General features: G+C 45.9%; 1 protein-coding gene across 1 annotated transcript in view; it reads left to right on the plus strand.

Annotated features, from left to right (window-relative positions):
• Window positions 1-15,934, plus strand: part of BOD1L1 (biorientation of chromosomes in cell division 1 like 1) — a 49,836-nt gene extending 33,902 nt beyond the window's left edge. Inside the window, exons 16-26 of the mRNA XM_065913886.1 lie at window positions 286-358; window positions 1,567-1,646; window positions 3,390-3,474; window positions 3,828-3,901; window positions 4,910-4,985; window positions 5,069-5,103; window positions 6,133-6,178; window positions 8,714-8,763; window positions 8,862-8,946; window positions 9,349-9,502; window positions 14,618-15,934. Of these exons, the coding sequence (XP_065769958.1) occupies window positions 286-358; window positions 1,567-1,646; window positions 3,390-3,474; window positions 3,828-3,901; window positions 4,910-4,985; window positions 5,069-5,103; window positions 6,133-6,178; window positions 8,714-8,763; window positions 8,862-8,946; window positions 9,349-9,502; window positions 14,618-14,735 (876 nt within the window). The 3' untranslated portion in view covers window positions 14,736-15,934. The remainder of the gene's footprint in view (window positions 1-285; window positions 359-1,566; window positions 1,647-3,389; window positions 3,475-3,827; window positions 3,902-4,909; window positions 4,986-5,068; window positions 5,104-6,132; window positions 6,179-8,713; window positions 8,764-8,861; window positions 8,947-9,348; window positions 9,503-14,617) is intronic.
• Window positions 15,935-21,046: the final 5,112 nt, after the last annotated feature.

Consider the following 21,046-nt stretch of genomic DNA (forward strand, 5'->3'; position numbering starts at 1 on the left):
AAAGGTGGTAAAATGAGGATATTTTTAACATATTTTAGAATTGTTGAAATACGTTATGAAATCAGAAATAGATTTGGATATTTTTTATGAGTTTATTATATTCCAGTCTTTAAAAACAAACAAAAAAAAGACTCAAGCTTACAAAATGAGTCTAGATGACAGAAGTATCATTCTAGATTTTTAAAAAATTTGTCTCAAGGACTAGAAACTAACACAGTGTGCTCCCGTTTAAGCAGAATTGGATCCAGGTTCTCCTGCCTTTACTACAGTCACTCTTAATTCCAGGTTGAAGAGGAAGAAAGGCACATACCTAAAAGAAAAAGGAAGAAGCAGTACCTCTCTTCCGAAGATGAACTGGGTATCTAGAATATACATGTTCCTGTTTTAAACATCGCTGAAAATAATATTATTTCCACATCCAAATAGTGGACCAATAGCATAGAAAATTCTTGAGGGTAGTAATCGTTTACAACTCTTGAGTCTCATGTGTTTCCAGACCAGTCTGACTCCTCCAGGGTCTTTTCTGGACTTGATCTAGAAGCTAGATTGTTCCTGGCGAAGACCCAGCCCCTGGAGATCATAAAAACCCAGGCTCCCTCTGTCACCTGGGCCCCAGGTGCCACTGAGTTCCTGATTTTATGTCATAAACAGAGGCCTCACAGAACTAGTGAAGCACTCTGGGAACATGCATGTAATAACAACACTTCTGTGCTTCATACTGTTGATTTTCTCTCAGTCTGTAACAATGCCAGCCCATAGAACTTGCTCAGAGGTGGAAATGTTCCGTATTTGTTTTGTCTACTAGTAGCTGCAAGGCACATGACTATTGAGCACTTGAATGTAGTCAGTGTGAATGAAAGGCTGAATTTTTAATTGTATTTGAATTGTATTAATTTAAATTTTAGAAGCCATTGTGGCTAGTGGCTCCGATTTTGGACAGTGCAGAGACTTTTATAGTTTAATACCTGACACAAAATGCAAACTCAGTAAATATATATTAAATAATATTTGAGAAACAATGGATAGTTACATACTTTACTTTTTTGGTTGGGAACATATTTTATAATTATTGAGTTCATACCAAAGCTAGGTACTATCTCCAGTACTTTCTACACATTCCCAATAACTATGTGAGTCAGATATTATTGCCATTTTATAAATAAAGAAATTAAGATTTTGAGAAATTGTGACTTTTTCTCCACTAAGTAAATCTGATTCCCAAGATCATGGTCTTCATCACTAAGCCAGACCACTTAGATGGTAAGTTGTTCAGGAAGTTAAAAAGTATGTCTAGAAATTCTATGCCCTAAGCCCTCTCCACAGAACCTCCTGTTTTGTTGGAGTCATTTAAGCATCTGTAGATTTTTTATTTTTTGGCTTTGCTAAAACCAAGGCCAGTGCTCAGTACTCATGTCACATGACATTATAAATACATTTAGAAGAACTTTGGCTTCACTGTATCATAAGCCTAAGAAAGAAGTCTCAAACTGTCTTAAAATAGAACTATGCATTTCATTTTTCATTTAGCTTTTATTCCTTTGTGATTCTGTTTAAACTGATTTACAGACGATACCCCAGATGTCCTGGATTCCAAAATAGAAACAGCACAGAGGCAGTGTTCCGGAACTGAGCCACAAGATAGAAAGGTATTTTTTCCACATATTTTAATTTAAGTTTTAGGGGAAGCCTGTTTACATCACTGTGTATATGTATTTTGTGTATTTATTGTAAAAGGTGTATAGTTTTTAGACTCTATCAAAGAAAAATGTTATACTTTATAATCATAAACTGCAAGATTGTATTACTATGACAGTTTAGATATAATCATTGCTTAGGTTTTTGTTCAGTGGTATTATTGACTTCTTTAGACGTCCAAGTCCTTTGTTCCCAAGTATAATAAGCTTTGTTACAGATAAACATGTATCAGAACAGTGAAATACAGTGATACATGCAATTTAAAAATTTTAATACACAGGCTTCTCTTTACCATACCTCCAGCCCCTAAAACAGATTGTCCAAGGATGAGGCCTCACTCATTGCCCTTTTCTCCTGTGGTCTTGTTTTCATCTTGTGCCTTGCGGAAGTAACACACAAATATTTATATTTCTGTTCTTACCCTGTCTTTTGTTCTAGGCCAGGTTTCTCCTCTTCACAGATACTCTTACGTTCCTGAGACTCAATACTTACTGACTATTCCAGTCTGCCTCTATCTTCTCTTTCCCTTTCTTTCCCTAATCTAGTTTTTTCCAGCTTGTACCAAAAGTATTAAGTCAGCTTCCAAAAATATATACAGCTGACTGCCAGCCCACAGAAGCCAGTTTATAGTCTCCTTTTCCCCACCAGTAACTGATATACTAAATAAAAAGTAGTAAAAGAATTTTAACAACCGAAGAGGTGAAGTCATACATTGTCATGAATTTCAATTGGTCATGACCAAGGAAAGAAACAGGTTTTCAAAAGCCCACCCCTTCCCCTGCCCTGTTGAGGGCAAAAATCTTGGGACAATACTTCTTAATTTGGAGCAAGGCAGATTAAAGGGTAGCTTTTAAGTTTTTCTTTAACTTCATGTAGGGCTTCCCTTGTGGCTCAGACGATAAAGGACCCGCCTGCAATGCGGGAGACCTGAGTTTGATCCCTGGGTTGGGAAGATCCCTTGGAAAAGGGAATGGCAACCCACTTCAGTATTGCCTGGAGAATTCCATGGATGGAGGAGCCTGGCGGGCTGTAGTCCATGGGGTCGCAAAGAGTCGGACATGACTTGAGCGACTTTAACTTTCCTTTTAACTTCATGTACAGTTTTTAATGTTAAATATATTCTGACTTAATTATTTTTATTTAAAAATTCCATATATAAAACAGTCCTCTGATTTTAAATTTAGTTTGTATAATTTTTGTATACATTATATTAATACTATAGTGTAAACAACTGGTTATTTCATGCTCAAAACTTTTTTGCAACTAAGGGCAGATAATATAACCGTTGATAGACCATTTCTCTAAACCAGCCCAGTTGGACACCAGAAGTTCTCTTTGGCTCCTTCTCCTTTATCCCTTTCCTCTGGTCCCTCACCTCCACCAGCAATGAAGAAAATATCTCTTGGAAATTCCTTTAAGTTTTTTCTTTGGAGTTTCTCTTGTAAAGTCCAGGGTCAGCAAAAAGACCAGTTTCTGTTTTGCAGGGGGGAAAATAATGGCCTTGTTGCTTTATAACCTTATCTTGTGTTTTTCTGCCTTCAGAATTTGAATCTTTTTGTATAGTCTGCCAAGCAGCAAAAGAGTTACTTTTTAAAAAAAAATGTCCAACAAACAGGCTAGGAATTAATTTTGAAGTAATTACATGGAAATGGGTATAAGAAGGGAGCTTCTTGTCTTGTTCAACTTCTCCATAGGAAGAGAGCTCTGGGGATTTGGAAGAGTTATCCAAAGCAAGTTCTAAGACAGACATCACTGCTTCCAGGGCCATGGAAGAGAAAGGTGAGTAAGACATCTCCTCAGTTAAACTGTTGAGAGAGGCTAATCCTTCAAAGCAGTCAGCACCTCCCTCACCAGGCTTCGCCAGCTGAAAGTGCGCTTTGCTGGTCTTTCTCCCCCTCATATAGCACGGTGTATCGTGCTGAGTATAACAGGGCTTGGAGGTCGCTTTTAATGGAGGTCCCGTTCCGCACGAAGTGGGCTGCTCGTTGGCTCACCAGACTCTGACTTGCAGCTTCAGCGTGTCCGCCCGGCAACGCGGTCTGTGCCTGCGGGTGACTCGGGTCACCTTGGTGGGCGTCCTGGCCCTGAGGCTGAGTGTGGGCCGGCGGTCACGAGCTCTGCTCTTTCTGCAGATGAATCCAGCAGCAGTGAAGCTGCCGGTGAAAAGACAGAGCAGAATGACGATGACACCGTAAAATCTCAGGAGGTGAGAGATGTTTTTCATATTTGTCTGTTCAGGTTTTTTCAAGTACTAAAAACAGAGTGCATCCGTGTGCTCTTAGGCAAGGTCGTTCTTAAATGCTTTTGAAGTAGCTCTTTTTTTAGTGCAGCGGACAGCATTTCACACAGAGCACTTTATCAGTGTCATTTTGATGTATTTTGTCCTCTGTGTCTTCATTTTCTCCCAACATTTGTGTGAGACCTCCTCCTGTCAGCCCCATGGGATCAGCCCAGATCTGTACCTCAGTGTCCACGTGCCTTCCTGACCGGGAAGCTTAGCACAGCCAAGCCAGGCTCCAGCTCAGGGCAGAGAACGGGGCCGCCGAGCCCTGGGGTCCCGCGGGACGAGACGGGAGCAGCGGCAGGCTGTGCAGAGCGCCGGCCGCAAGTGCCAGCGGGCCCAGCCTGACGGGGCGAGGTCAGGGACTCCTGAGAGGCTGCAGGAGAGGCAGACCTCCGGTTCTGCCGCTCCAGGCCCCTTGGATTTGCAGAGAACCCAGTGGGACCCAGAGTCGCAGTGACCTGAGATGCAGGCCCATAAATCAAGAGAGACAAGCTGTACCCCAGCCAGATCCTCTAGATAGCCCTCGCAAAGTTTGCCTGTCTTGATACAGTTTTTAAGTAGTTCTGTTTGTCTTCACCGGCCTCCTTTACTTTTTGTAAGGGATGGCACTGATCACAAGTGACCAGGAGTAAATCCCCACAAAGTGGGCGTGCATATTTATTGCAGAAGTAAAAGCTGACACGGAGCACTCCCATTAGCTCTTCACCTCATAGTCCCCAGGGCTCCGGGGATTCATAACGCAGCTCCCAGTGTTTCTCAGCTGAGGTGACTGCGCCGGGAGAGACGAACCACGCAGCCCAAGGTCGCGTGTTTTCCTAAGAGACAGAGCTGGGATCTGAGCCCTCCTGGGAGGGAGCTCTAGAGTCCCTTCTGAGAAAGCAGACTGTCTGCAATAGATGATGGAGCTTTTCTATTCCCTTTCCCCCTTAGGAAGATCAGCCAGTGATTATTAAAAGGAAAAGAGGAAGACCTCGTAAACACCCTGTAGAAACATCATTAAAAACAAGTAGGTATTTGGTGTGTTTTCAGTTCACACACAAGAAATTTTCAAACTTATTTTCTAAGTGAGATTTTTATTTCGTTTTTCAGAAGATGACTGCAAAACAGATGCTGGCCTTGTCACTGTAAGTAATTGCAGAAGATGAGAACTCTTCAACTGGCTGCTCTTGACCTGAAAGAGTACACTGCAGTATTAGTATTTTCAACTAGCTTTTTTTTTTTAAGTATTTATAAAGCTTTAAAGAAACTTTTTAAAATAGAACATCAAATAACCATTCAGATAATATTTTAATTACTAATAACTCCATATAAACATAATTATATTCATTGTAATTTAGTCTGACTCTATCCTCACCTGTCAGATCGGCTGTATAAAAATTATCTAGGGACTTATCTTCTTGTCATCCTTGATTAAAATGTAGAAAATAGCTGTTTTATATGATTTTTAGATAACAGCTTCATTATGGAACCCTCCTAAAGTGTCTGTTTTACTGCTTTCAATGGGGTTCCTTTTTTATTAGAATGGACACTAATTTCAGTGCAGGAAAGTCTGTAGTAATACTTGATATTTTTTTTTTTACCGTTCTTTATCTTTGACCCTGAAGTGTATACCCAAGAAAATCATTGCACCAAGACTTCATTGCATGAGTTTCAGTGAGAGCATTATTAAGAGAACAGACCTGTCTCCACTGAAGACTTGCTCCCAGATTCTTTGACACAGGGCCAGTCACATGACCCTCTCCAGACTCCCATTTCCTTGGATATGAAGAAATCATTATCTCACTGGAATTCTTAAAAGACAACTAAACCAAAGAGCCACATGTAAAAGTGTGAGTGCCTGTACCAGCACACAGAAGATGGTTTGCCAGGTTGGGGGATGTGACCAGCAGGCCTCTGTCACCTCCAGTGCTCACAGCAGCGGGAGCATGACTGGGGAAGAGGCGTGTGGCAGCCCTAATCCTCGGGAAAGACCTGTGCGTTCAGATTCGTAGCCATCCATATTTGCTGGGTGTATTTAATCCACTGCAGGAAGTAAGTTAGATATTCTGCCTGCATAATAAACAGGTCCTCACCCTTCGTCACATTGTTGATTGACTTCATATGTGATGATGACACACCAGTGACTTCACTTTTTTTTCCTTGTTTAAACTTAGGTAGAACAATCTCCACCTGGCGGCAAGCTGAAAGTCATGCAAACGGGTGTGTACCTGAAAGCATTGCTCTGTTTGTGGTCTAAGGAAGGGGGGCGGGCCGGGGAAACCACAGGTTGGGGGGGTTTAGCATGTCCTCGCTTCTCAATGAAGTGAGTGGCTTCCTTGGTAAAAGCAGCTGCCCTTGTAGCCATGAGAGATTCTAGTTGCTGGTTTTTCCTGTGACCTGAGTCATTCTTGTCTTTGTCAGTCCAGGAAGCCTCAGAGAGGAGGGGGGCCGAACGGCCACGTCCAGACCCTACTTTCCTGGACTTGTTTAAGGGAAAAACAGATGAACCTGGGGACTAAGAACTTTTATCAGGAAGATAAGAATTCAGCCCAAGAGCCTGTTGTTTTCAGCAGAAGAATTTTGAAAGCAGCTGGTACTGCTTACAGAGCTAGGATGCAAGAGATAAAATTGTTTCAATGAGGTATTTTTGTCCTCATTCCAAGGAGAAAAAAATGTTCTAAAATGTTGATAATGATTAACTCTGTGCTGTGCTTAGTCGCGTCTGACTGTTTGTGACCCCGTGGACTGTAGCCCGCAAGGCTCCTCTGTCCATGGGATTCTCCAGGCAAGAATACTGGAGTGGGTTGCCATGCCCTCCTCTAGGGGATCTTCCCAACCCAGGGATTGAACCCAGGTCTCACACATTGCAGGCGGATTCTTTACCGTCTGAGCCACCTTGGTGAGATAATAGGAAGATTTCATGTTTTCACTAATGCCTGCATTTTCCAGAATTTTTACCATGTGTATATTTAATTTCATGGTTTAAATTTTTCTTTTTACATAAAAGTAAAAAGAGCCATTGGTGGGCTTTTAAATGTTGATTAGGCAAAAAAAAAAAAAAGAATATGACAGCTATTTTGGCTCAAATAAATAGCATGGTAATATCAAGAAATATATGTTCTGATCAGCAAGATAAAAGCAAATGTATAATTTGATAATTTTTCCACATTTAACTACGTGTGGGATCTTATGATCATACTTTACTTTTTCTTATCTCTTTGAAAGTTAAGGTTTTATTTTTAACAAAAAAAAGAATGTTTTGTTTTTAACCATTGTTTTATCCATAATTGTATGTTTTAAATCCACACAACGAGAAATCTCCATAACTCAAATGCCCTATTTTAAGGCTCCATGACTCTATTTTAAGCTACATGATTGTGTTTTAATGCTGTTGTTCAGCAGTTGTTTTCTGAATCTGCGTAACAATGACCAGTTTAAGAATGGATTCTTTGTGGGCCTTTTTCTTGGTTCTTAACTCTGGCATCTATCTTAGTATAGTAAATTTTCAGAAAGGGCAGCTGCACAGTCTTCATTACGGATAAGTTCACCTCTGGGTTGTTGAGTTGTCTAATCAACATGTTCATAGTTTTGGCTTCTAACAGTGCACTGAAGTAAATTTCCCTTTTCTTACCAAGATACAATCTAAGAAAATGGTAACGTCTACAGGAAACAAATAAAGAATAGGTATACACAACCTAAAATAGACTCATCCAATATACTTTTCTAGATCCCACCATGCAAGTATGTGGAGTCCTCAGAATCCAGTTCCCACCCCATGTACTGGTTATGGAACTCTGAACAACGCACTTAACCAAGTTGCTCAAACCTCGTTTTCCTCCCTGTCAGATGGCGCTTGTACTGCTTGTTCTTGTTGTTCAGTCCCTGAGTCCTGTCTGACTCTTTGTAACCCCACGTACTGCAGCACTCCGACTTCCCTGTCCTTCACTATCTGCCAGAGGTGGTTCAAGCTCATGTCCATTGAGTCAGTGATGCCATCCAACCGTCTCATCCTCTGCGGTCCCCTTTCTCCTCATCCCCTCAGTCTTTCCCAGCATCAGGGTCTTTTTCATAGAGTCAGCTCTTCGCATCAGGTGGCCAAAGTATTGGCGTTTCAGCCTCAACATCAGTCCTTCTAATGAATATTCAGGATTGATTTCCATTAGGATTAACTGGTTGGATCTTCTTGCTGTCCAAGGGACTCTGAAGAGTCTTCTCCAACACCACAGTTCAAAAGCATCAATTCTTCGGCACCCAGCCTTCTTAATGGTCCAACTTACATCTGTACATGACCCTGGAAAAACTATTTAAAGAGCTATGTTACTATTTGAGTGAAGTCTGTAATCCTGAACTGCAGTTCCTGCTCCTTCTCGGGGGCTCGCTAGATACCCGTTTGCTCCTCCCTTTCCAAGTTCAGATATTTGAGCTGAAAGAGAAAGACCATGAAGGCGTTCTAACCAAACTCCTTCTCACTGATAAAAAATCAAGACTCGAGGAATTTAAGTAGTTGGCTGGATCACATAGCTTATTCATGCCAGGTCTGAGAGGCAGACTTTCCTGTCCTGACTTTCACTCTGATGTGTTCTCTGCTTAGGTATTCCATCTCAATCTTTGTTTGGCTGATACAAAAACAACAATGATGAATTGTGTAATGGTACCTTAATTAACACTAATTAGGTACATTCACAGACAACAAACTGTTGAAATTTAATTTGACAGTAATAAAATATTAATGTAGAAATCTTTCTTTTCTTAAAGATGAAGCCAATAAAGAAACACCTAACCTTCAAGAACGAAATGGAAGCAATGTAAGTGTTAATTTTCTGATCAAGACATGTCCTTTAGAAATAAAACTTAGTAAATGCTCAAGTGACCACCCTTTTCACTTTAACTTTATTTCTTCTAGGATGATAGTGAAGAAAAATCTGTGGCAAGTGTGCGTCGGAGAGGAAGAAAGCCTAAGCGTTCGCTCACTCTGTCAGATGATGCTGGTATGTTCCTGGCAGGTTCTTACCATGTCAGAGTCACCTTTTTAAGACTTTTTCTTTGGATGAGGAAAAATCCAGTGGGGTCCAGCTAGTATTAATGCTACATAAATATGTGTGAAATGACTATAATCCTGTGTCAGAAATGGCACATTCCAGATGCTTTTCTGAGCACATGTGAATTTTTCGCAAATGCTGGCTGTGAACCGCCTAAGTAAACTATCCCAAATGTGTTTGAGATTAAGTTAAACAGTTGTGAATTGCAAGTGCTGAAACAAAAAGGAAGTGGAAAACCACTTCTTCTGCCTCCAAGTCCCTAATATCCTTTGTTCTAAACTCTGTGACTCTGTCCTCTGGAAGTGTCTTTGGGAATTGTACAGTCCAGATGTTACCCTTCTGTCTGAACAGAATCCTCAGAGCCAGAACGCAAACGTCAGAAATCAGTTTCTGAAGCGACTGAGGACAAGAAAGACCAGGAGTCTGAGGAGGAGGAGGAGGAGGAGGAAGACGAGGAGCCGTCCGGGGCCACCACAAGGTCCAGCACCAGATCAGAGGCTCAGAGGTAACGGGGCCACGGGGGCTTCCAGAACCTTCCCCCGGCTCTCCGTCAGACCACAGCGAGGGCTCCATGGGTGCTCTCCTCTTTGCCTCACTCATGCCACAGAGAGCGAGCACGTGCTCCGAGCCCTCTGACATCTCAGTTCCCCCGGGAAAGCCCTCTTAAACCATTTTCCAGGAGCCCTGTAGAATCGTTGCCAGGCTTTGAAGCCTGTTTGGTGGAACCTGTTCGGTTCCTTTATGAACATTGATCAGGTACGATTAGATCTCAGAGACTGTACAGTATGATCCATGTGCGCGGCATGCTTAGCTGCGGAGAGGGAGAAGGCTCGGACCGGCCCCGTCGTCAGGGGCCCCCCCCGCCGTATCACAGGGCCGTCCCAGGAGGCCACCCGAGTGCCCCCACTCTCCACTCACAGCTGGGACGTCCTGCGTTTCCCACGGGGCGTGCTCCCAAGCCCTCACGTGGCCAGAAGCCTCTGGAGAAAAGAGGGCCGGGCTCCCGTGAGTCTGGGGAATGCCCGTGCGTTCCCTCGCCTTCTGAGCCACAGTGTCCACTGTAATGACTTGTCGTGGTCCCGGGGAAGGAAACCTGTCCAACTTTGTCAGTTTTACTTTGCCCAGCCCCCCACCCTGTGTCATTACACCTGATGGCATCGACTGGTACTCCTCTCCCACAGCATCACTTTCAGCCTATTTCTAGTTCCTCTAAACTTGTAAATCATTAGCTCTGTGCCCTGATTTAGTGCCCTGGTCAGATTTTTAGAGCCAAAAGACGTTAGGAGCTCATAGGGCTAAAGGAAAGGTTCTCCAGGCGGGGATAACCAGCTTGGATAACTAGAAATCACAGACCCAAGATACCTGCTGACCGAGAAGTGCCCCTCACGGTGCACCGAGGGTGGGACGCGTCCAGCACAGACGCCCCAGCACCACTGCGCCCTCTTGTGCATCACGGGGAGGTCACCCAGTGGAGTGGGGCCCGACGCAGGACGCGCCGCGGGCCGCCGAGGCACCTGCAAGTGACCGTCTACAGTAGCTGATACGTGTGCCTTTTCAAATCCATTCTTCAAAAGTAAATTGTATTTAGCTTACAGTTCTGTAATCACCTGGATTATCGATGCCTCTCCTCGATGCACTGCAGGAGCCTGTGGTCTGCACGTGGGTTCTTTTCACTTTAGATTCCTTGGTGTTGGTGGTTTGGTTCTAGGGCAGTGGCGCCTGTATCATCTCCCAGGTTCTCAGGGTTGCGTGGGGTCTTGGTGAGTCCATACTTACTGCTGGCCTGTCAGGGTTTCGAGTATGGTGCCCCAGCCGTTCTGGAAGGGTCTTTCTGCTTCTGCGTGTTACCTCGGGTGGGAAAGATTTTCTTCCGTGTGCAGTGGGCGCTGGCCTCCCCATAGCGTCTGCTCTCAGAGCCTCCTGTACAACTTTCGCCTGAACACCGGAGGGCAGCTTCCAGGTCTTCTCCTCTTGCATTGGGCCCGCTCGTCATCCTGTTTGTTCTCATCAGTTTATCTAGTGACTCTTCTGTTTAAGAAGCAACTGTTGATGCCAAGTATGCGCTGACGGATCCAGAAGAGGACTGTCCGCCTTGTTTCCTGGAGACCGAGCCCAGTCTGCATCCAGCCTGGTCTGCGCACCAGCTCAGCGCATCCCCCGTCCCCGCGAGGCACTCCTCTCACCTGCTGCTTGTGCGGGCCACACTGCTTAGACCCGGTCAGCGGGCCTTGGCGCTGTGCTTTCATCCACCTTGGCCCGCATTCTACTCTGGTGGGCACTTTGGGAGCTTACCTCCCAGCCAGCATATTTTCTGTTTATCACAAGTTCATCTTTCTCTAAATCCTGGTGAACTATCCCACTCAGTGAAAGCAAAGCCGGGGTCAGGGAAGCAGAGTTAGTCTTGGGTGGCATCAAGCTCTGCTCATCAGCCAAGACCCGGAGAACCAGGCATTTTCCTACTCTTCGTCCCATCCTCTTGCCCCGTCCACAAGGATCCTTGCCCTTTCTAGTCTCGGGGGCTGGGGCGTTCAGTGCTGCCATCGCCCAGGGTGTCTGTCATCTGTCTCAGAAAGCAGCATGGAGCACTGTCTACCTGCGCAGCATCCAAACTTGGGAGCCCAGGAATGGTTTCTACTAGATATCACCAAAGATTAGCAAAAGGAAAAGTATCAACCAGTGAAGGCGTTAGTAAATTTTCCCCCATTAGGAAGGAGAGTCCCTGCTGACACTTCAGGTCATTTTTACCCCGAGGCTTTTTGTGGCGCACGGAGACTCTCCCTCAGTTTCTGTACGGGTCTTATCTTGCCACACAGCCGTCTGTGGGGGTCCTCAGCTTCCCACGTGGAAACCTACTGTAGACAGCGCGGGCAGGCGACCCCGCCAGGCCTCCCTGCCTCCCAGCGCTCCTGCGGCTTTGCCCTGGGCCCCTTACCGTCCGCTCCTGCCCCCCAGGTCCAAAGGCACGGCTTGTCTCTCCCCAGGTGGGCCCGGCTCTGGGTGCTGGGTTACAGCAGTGCAGCCTGGTCGCGCGGTCACAGCCCAGAGTCAGCTCTCTTTTGCGCAGAGCACTGGAGGGGCGATGTAGCAGAAGGGCCCCCGCCTGAGGCACAGCCGTGGGCCCGCGGGCACCTTCATGCTGCCCGAGTCACCTTCCCGCGTCCCGCAGGTTGTGCCAGTTCTTCCCTGAGGAGCACCCTCGCCACCAGCCCCCCATCACCAGGTCCTTCCATCCTGCACACACGCCCCCTGCCTGCTTCCGCCTGTCCGCGTCCCCGTCCTCTGCCCTTCCGGCCCAGTCTGTGCGGTGGGCAGAGGCATGTGCTGTTGCTTTGGGGGTGTTCGTTTTGTCTTCCTGCCTGGTCTATAAGCTTCCTCCTTGAGGTCAGGGACTTGACTTACCTTCTGTACATGATAGCATCAAAAAATAAGACTTCCCAGTATACAAAGGCTGTTTAGGTGTCTCGAATCACATTAGGTCTTCACAGCATATGTGTATGTGTGTGTGTACGCATGCACTGTTATTCCCCCATGACGGAAAGGGAAGCAGACTGGAGTGCCAGGCACCTTTCACATAGATTCTTTCCTCTTATTCCTCAGTAAGTAAGACACAGTATTTATCCTTATTGTGTATTTGAGGAGAAGAATCTCACAAAGGTCTGGTTTGTTATTTCTCAAACTCAAATGTGCAGGCCAGTCACAGAGGCTCTTGCTGAGATGCAGGCTCCAGTTCTGTAGTATTGGGGCAAGACCTGAGTCTGCATTGCTGACGAGCTCCCAGGTGCTGCCAGGCCGCTGGCACAGGCCACCCTCTGGGCGGGAAGAAAGGGCCTGCCTGGCCAAGCTCACGCCCTGGGCAGAAGCGCCTGCACCAGGCTTCTGTTCTCCACTGCGTGGCGTCAGCACTGTGCTGCCACACACCCACTCCTGGGTAAACAGCCAGTCATTCTGGCTGATGGCTCTCCCTGGACACGGCTTGAAACGGGATATTGACAAGCAACTGCTTTTTAGCCATTCTCAACACATGCATAGATAATACTGTGTTAAAACTGCATCGTATACAACAATATCTGGCTCAATTTTATCTGACTCAATTTGAGCGTATTTACCTCTGCTGTCAAAGGAACAGTGAGCAGACAGGTCTTCACATCAGTGAAGTCCCATTTCTCCAGTTCCTGTCATTTTAGTTATCCAAGTGTCTTTATTCTTTGGTATAACATTTATTGCTCGTGTACACAGATCGGGCTTTGTACTACGCCCCAGAGAGGGGAAATGAATAACCTCCACAGCTGCCCTGGAGAAACATCCTGTCTTAACTAGGGGGGACCGTGTGTAGCTGGTTTTCAAACTCTGTTGATAACAGGTGGCTCACAGGAAAAATGTCTTTTGCAATACTGCCTCTGTCACTGAAACAAAATTTTCATGCCCAAACTGAATAGACATGACATCAATGGTACTTTCTATTGTGTCCCATTAATACATTGTTTTAAAATAATGGCTGTAACCTGCCATTTGAAAAACCCCAGTGGACAAACGAGCAACCAGAAGGGCATTGGTGGAGTCACAGAGTGCTGTCTGCAGGTTTTCCGAAGGGCGGGTTGCTCTGTGATGAGAAAGAGTTCCCCAGAAGGACTTGTTTTTGAACTGAGGCTCCAGAGTGCAGTTTGCCAGATCAGAAGTGTGGGTTATTTTTAGAAATTGCGTCGTGCTCAGTTGCTTCTGTCATGTCCGACTCTGCGACCCCAGGGACTGTAGCCCGCCAGGCCCCGCTGTCCATGGGATTCTCCAGGCAGGAATACTGGAGTGCGTTGCCATGTCCTCCACCAGGGGATCTTCCCCACCCAGGAATCGAACCTGTGTCTCCTGCATTGCAGGCGGATTCTTCACTGCTGAGTCACGGGGAAGCCAAAAAATATTAGGCGCCAAAGGAGACAGTGTGGAAGCACACTGCGAGTTTGGAAACGAGGCTGCTTTGTCAGGACTGCAGTGCGGGCGGGTGTCGCGGGCAGGTGGTAAGGGGCTCTGAGTGCTGCGGACTACTCTGTGCTGAAGGCGTCAGAGAGCCTGAGGACGGAGATAAACGAGATGGGGCGTGGACGCGATTAACTTGACGTTCCCGACAAGTCATTCTGCGGGCAGGACGGAGGGCAGGGCTGGGCTGGGCTGCTGGCCGGGAGACTGAATGGAGAGCTCTTCTCGAGTTCCCGCGCCGTCTCCAAGACTGCCAGCTCTCCTCCGGGAGCGTCCTGTGAGCACAGGTGTGCGTGTGCTCAGATCATGCCATCCTGCTGCGTTCACAGTTGTTTCAACGCGGGGCCGGCTGTTGGTGTCTCTACTGTATAGATACCAGAACTAGGAGCTAGAGAAGAAAGTGGACTTGACCAAGGTCAACACCTACCCAGAACCTCGGCGGGGGCTGCCTGACTCCTCCTCACGGCCTGTTAGGAGTGAGGCTGTCGGTAGAGGCTCTTCCAGGGTCCCCTTTTCCCCTGTAGCCCTTATCCAGCTTTCCTCTTGGCTCTCAAGTTCAAAAACCTTCCAGTGTTTGAAGGACTCCCAAATTATTTGAAGCAGGTCCTTTTCGTCGAGTCCTAACCACAGCCTTGACCTCTGTTTCCTGCAGATCAAAGGCACAGCTCTCCCCCTCTGCCAAGCGCAAGAGAGAAGCCAGCCCCGCCGGGGCGCGCACCAGAGGCCAGCAGAGGGTGGAGGAGGCCCCGGTGAAGAAGACAAAGCGGTAATGGGACCGCAGCCACCCCGGCCGGTCCGCAGGGGCCGTGCAGCGTCTAACGGGGAGGCTGTGCATGCGCGCCAAGTACCTGGGTGCAAGCTTTCCTTGTTATGTTCTAAACAGCTTTATAAACTATTGTTCATAGAGGTATTATGTACATTAATTTCAGATAAAGGAAAATAAGTTTACTTTGTATCTGAACTCAAAACAAAGTAGTTGTATATTTTAACATTCGAAATTGGGGTTTCCCGATGTGACACGTCACTCATGCAAACCCTTCCAGCCTATCAGACACCAGGCCGCCCACTGGTAATCTGTGTACAGTATATAAACATGTAAAAATAGGTTGTATTTTACTCGATGTATGATGCTAATCAATGAACACTTTATTTATTTTACAGAGAAAGCTTATCTGTGAACTTTACTATATATCTGTTTATTTTATTTTATTATTATTATTTTTTTTTAATAAAAAAGGGGGTTTTAAATGCTATGCAGTCATCAGTAGAGATGTTTTAGGACTCTGCCTCCCCCATAACTATCTGAATCTCATCTGGCAGGAAATGCAGACGCTTCTCGCATGTATCCGGGTAAAGTAGGTTAGCTCAAGCAAGGGTCTCCATTGCGTTTCCTGTCACAGTCGTGACTGTTTTTTAAGAATGTAACTCGTTTGTAGGTGATGCTCGCATCTGTGACTTCACTACCAGCCCCTCCGGCGTCGGGGGTTCTGGGTCCGTCACCTGCAGCAGAAACCCCTCTGTCGGTACCCATGTCTCTGTGCTGCCCCACACTCTTCCCACAGTGTCTTTTTCAGCGAAGAGAAATGCATTGAAGATTAGGTCACTCCTGTCTGTCGAGCTTCAGGATTATATGTTGTTTTATACACAATTATTTCAAGATAGAACCTGGCTTTATTGCCAGATTCTTTTTTAAACATGTTTTAACTCCCATATGAGCAAACTGTCCGACTTAAGTTTTTCATAAAATTAAACTTTTCTTAAGATCAAATTTGTCTCTAGCAATGATGTGATGAGTTGCCAAATAATTGATTATTTTAAAATGTTTTGTTCATATTCTTGTTTTATAATTAAAATTTACATTCAGTGTGTGTGAATTTTTTTTTTTTTGGACTCTTAATGTAAGGTGGATATTTCTGTCATTTTACATTGTTTCTTACTGAGATTTTATATATAAATTATAAAATGTTTCCCAAAATTTGAGTGTTAAGAATTTTTTTTCCCCTATTTTAAAATGTCTCCCTGTGAAAGCTGTTTCATCTCTTTAAATAATTGGTCTTAGATGTACTGTTCCACTTTCACATTCAGATTTGAGTTGGCGATGGCCTCTCAATAGGACTGAATGTTATATCTGGAAGGGGCTTCGGAGACAAGGAACATGATATGTTTGAATTTAACCAAAGCTCAAAATTCTAATGTGGTCTGTCTTAAAAGTTAGTTAAGGGTAAGAAGCCAGACCAGGTTGCAAGACACTATACTCCTAGGTGAACCGTCTTTGCACTCGATGGTTCTGGGTTGGTTCGCGAGAGTTGCTTATCCACGGTGTTCTTCACGAGTTACTGAGTTTAGTCCCGCCCGCCCTGGGCACAGCCTTGACTGAGCAGCGTAGCTGGAGTGTAAGGGGGTGCAGGTCCCTTAACAAAGCTGAAAGCAAGCCCCAGCACTGCATAAGGACTTGTCTGCTGGAGAACTCAGCTGGGCCACTTCAGCTCCAGCAGTTCTGACAGCCATGTAGGGGGGGCGATTACCCTGAGGGGCAATAGAGATACACGCAAGTGGTTCTCGGCATCATGATGTTTGGCAGCACTGGTCCGTGTTTGTAGAAGGGAAGAGGTCTGAAGTGCCGAGTGTCCTGCAAGACACAGGACAGCCCCCGACTCCACAGCCCGAGATGCCGGGGGCTTTCACCCGATAGCCCTCTGAGAAGCAGAGCACACCACTGCAGACCCACGTTGCTCTGGTCTCACTGACCACGACCATGCCTCCCTGGTCCTCCATAAAGAACCTGAACAGTGGCCCGTCTGAGGAGCCGGCATGAGGCTGGGCCCATCCGGCAAGGCGTCCCTAAGGGGCAGTGTGTCCCAGGGTGAAAGTGACACGGCCAATTCCCCTGCAGCAGAAGCTGGCCCTTCCCGCCCTGCTGCAGGCCTCCTTCCTCGGGGTGATCCTGCTAGACCGCCATCATGGGGACCCCTTGAAGACTAGAGCCTACCGGCTCTGGCGTGCCAAGGCCGCCCACTAGCATGGCCATCTGGTGATCTCGCAGTGACAGCCAAGCTGGGACAGCCCTCCTTCCTGTCTTCTAACCCCGGGTCTGAGTTCTTTTCTGCCAAGCCCCACGGTGGGGAGGACAGGACTTCCTACCTCCACACCAGCTCGCTGATGGCCGGACCAGGAGACTGTGGAGGTTTCCCAGACATCACAGCTGATGAAACCTACATGATCTGAGGGGGTAGGGGCTGATTCCAGCCCAATGTTTTGTTGTGTGTGTGTTTTACTTTTTTTCCTTCATGCATCCCATACCATGTGGGTTTTTAGTTCCCCGACCAGGGATTGAACCCATGCCCCCTGCACTGAAAACACAGAACCAACCACTGGATCACCAGGGAAGTCCCCTCAGGGTTTGATTTTCATTTGTTTTTTACGCACTGTTCATTCCACGTGCAAGAGCATCTTAACATTTCCTAAGATTGGTTGTTTTTTACGCACTGTTCATTCCACGTGCAAGAGCATCTTAACATTTCCTAAGACTGGGGCCGAGCTATTTTTGTGCAGCCAAATCAAGAACAAGACCTCTTTGACCATACCCTGACAGAGGCATTTTTCTCAGGGGAAGGAGATGGCTGTATAGCAAGCGTCTTCCCACTGGGCCTGCTGGGCAGGAAGAGGCCCGTCTGCTGCCCCTCACTGAGCACCGGGGCCGCAAGTGTGAGCCAGAGCCCCAAGGGCGGCCGGACGTGCAGAACTCAACTGTGGGGCGCTGGACTGCCGTCCGGCCCCACAGGGCACGTGTGATCAAGGTGACCCAGGGGCTTTCACCTCCCCAGGGTGGGAGCTCCAATGCGGGGGAGCTACTGCTAACCCCACGGCGGTAATCTACGCCTCCTCGTTCAGCAGGTTGTAACCTGTTTATTTGTAGTTTAATGCAGCAGCTACAGCCCCTAACACATTGAAAGCATAGGCCAGTACTATTATTAACACCTTGGCAGCTTCCTGCATGCCTCCAAGGTTACCACCATTCTGAATACAAGTTTACCACATTACACTCTCTCTCTCTCTCTCTCTCTCTACACACACACACGCACACACACACACATCTGTAAGCAATATTTTAAGTTTTGAATACATTTTTAAACTATGTAAATAGAATTCTATTTTAAGGGTCTTTTGAGTTGCTTTTTTCTTCTATGCTGTGCTTTGAAATTCACCCATAGTAATGTGCATAGCTCCAGTTAGTATATCTTCAAGGCTGTATAGTATTCCATTGAAAGACTACATCACAATATACTAAGTTGTTCATTTGCCTATTACTGACCTTTGGATTGCTTCAGGGTGGAACCGTGCTTCTGTGAATATTCTATGATATTCTGTGGGCAGAGCCTCCCAAACTTATCATTGTACACATAGAAAATGACATTTATAGTCACATCAAGGAAAGCAGAAAACTAAGATCATGGCATCCTGTCCCATCACTTCATGGCAGATAGATGGGGAAACCGTGGCTGACTTTATTTTTCTGGGCTCCAAAATCACTGCATATGGTGACTGCAGCCATGAAATTAAAAGATGAAATGAAAAGACGTTATGACCAACCTAGATAGCATATTAAAAAGCAGAGACATTACTTTGACAACAAAGGTCCATCTAGTCAAGGCTATGGTTTTTCCAGTGGTCATGTATGGATGTGAGTTGGACGGTGAAGAAAGCTGAACACCGAAAAATTGATGCTGTTGAACTGTGGTGTTGGAGAAGGCTCTTGAGAGTCCCTTGGACTGCAAGGAGATCCAACCAGTCCATCCTAAAGGAGATCAGTCCTGGGTGTTCATTGGAAGGACTGATGTTGAAGCTGAAACTCCAATACTTTGGCCACCTGATGGGAAGAGCTGACTCATTGGAAAAGACCCTGATGCTGGGAAAGATTGAGGGCAGGAGGAGAAGGGGACAACAGAGGATGAGATGGTTGGATGGGATCATCGACTCGATGGAAATGGGTTTGGGTGGACTCCGGAAGTTGGTGATGGACAGGGAGGCCTGGCGTGCTGCCGTTCATGGGGTCACAAAGAGTCAGACACGACTGAGCGACTGAACTGAACTGAACAAGGAAAGCAGAAAGAGCAGGCTGGGGGCTGCCTGAGGTGACCATTAGCCTGTGAACCAGAGGCCACTCAGTCAACTTCAAAGGCTAAAGGATTAATTTATGTCCCCATTTTCCGCACTGAGACACACCCAGCTTTCTGCTTCAGTGTCCGACAACCGATTCCTAGAGTAAGCATATTTTCAGCTTCACAAGATAATGCCAGCTTGTTTCCCAAATGCTTTTACTATGTTGTACTCCTACCAGCAGTGTTTCCTTCCCTTGATGTTTGGTGAGATAGAACTTCCTGATTTTTGCCCATGGAGTGGATATAAAATATCTCATTGTGGTCTTTATTTGCATTGCTTACAACCAATTGCATTGGATGAACATCTTTTCATGTGTTTCTTTTCTATCCCTATTTCCTCTTTTCTGATATGCCTGTTCATGTCATTTTCCCAATTGGTTCTTTGTTTTTCTTATTGGCTTGTAGGAGTCCTTTATATATTTAATTTAAAGATATATATTTATGCAGTTTTATATAAAGTTATAAATATATTGAATATATCTTTATATTGTTGTTGCTGTTGTTTAGTCACTAAGTTGTGTCTGACTCTTTGTAATCCCACAGACTGTAGCCCACCAGGCTCTCCCAGGGTTCTTTGTGACCCAGGAATTGAAACTACATCTCCTGCCTTGGCAGATGGATTCTTTACCACTGAGTCACCAAGGAAGCCCATGTCTTTATGTATTGCACAATAAACCTTCATGTAAACCTGTTGCAAATACCACTCTGCCAAATACACACACACACACAGAGGTTTATCTTGCCACTTTCCTTATGATACTTTTTGGTTAATTTTAATGTAATTGAATATAAACTTCATTTTGTAATTAGATCTTGTTACGTCTTAAGATTCAAGAGCAATTAGCTACCTCCTAAAAGTTTTGAAGTTTTTGCCTCCCACGTTTAGATTACGGAGAAGAAAGCAAGCGCTGTCTCAGCCCATGACCCAGGCCAGCCAAGTCTCCAAAAGAATTCAGGCCAAACTTCCGCAGTCACTGCTAGACTGTAAAAGATGCTCCGAGGCCAGGAGGATCTGGCAGAAGACAGCTCCCAGCCTATCAGTTGTCTGAGTCGCTCCTCCGTCCCGGACTGGCTGCTGTCTCGCCCTGGGTCTCCTCTCTCCACTGTCCCGGGGATGCCCTCCTGACTCTCATCTTTGGGGTCCTCCTAGATCCATATCCACATCTTCCTCGTGCTTGTTTGCTGCTGTATTTTGATGAAGCCACAGTGGATTCTGAGAAATGGCCTCTCAACACAAAGGACCAACTGTCAAACCAGACTCATCAGAGATCTTAGCCAGCACCGATCTTTACTAGCAGTTTCAAGGACATAAGTAGTTGTCCAGCACCAGTGAAGCATAGGGATTGAGGACCGCCTAGTATACGTCCCTTTCTCGTTGGGACACTGATGTGCACAGATCAACACGTGGAACCTCCAAAAATATACCTGCACCTGCAGCACTTACACAGGAAAAATCCGTGTTGGTTATGGAGCATCTCTACCTAGATGGTTACACAGCTTCTGTGATGTTTTCCCAGGAGCCACGCCCCGTAAATCGATGGATTTCAGAGGGTTTTGTGTGTGTGCGGTTCTGTGGCTATAAGCAGCCCTGGAGAGACCAGATACATCCTGCTGAAAGCGTTTCCTAAGTACCAGCTCTCCCACTAGCCAACACCATTTATTGTTTGCCTGGAGTCCAATCACTGGCAAATTTACAAACATTTTTAACCTCAGAACACCTGTCTTTCTCAGAAGCACCCCCTCAGTGCTAGACTGAAGGCCTGATGAAACTAGATTCTTCCTATGATGTTACAAGAGATAATTTCAGACCTGTTTAAGTCATGGTCCAGCTATTGGAAACCATATCAGTTATTTATTAGTATTAATACCAGCAGCTGATTTCAATACCTGCTCGAGAACTCAAAAGCAAAAGGGTAATACTG

The sequence above is a fragment of the Muntiacus reevesi genome, chromosome 22 (genome assembly GCF_963930625.1).
Source record: "Muntiacus reevesi chromosome 22, mMunRee1.1, whole genome shotgun sequence".
In the NCBI taxonomy this organism is placed as follows: domain Eukaryota; kingdom Metazoa; phylum Chordata; class Mammalia; order Artiodactyla; family Cervidae; genus Muntiacus; species Muntiacus reevesi.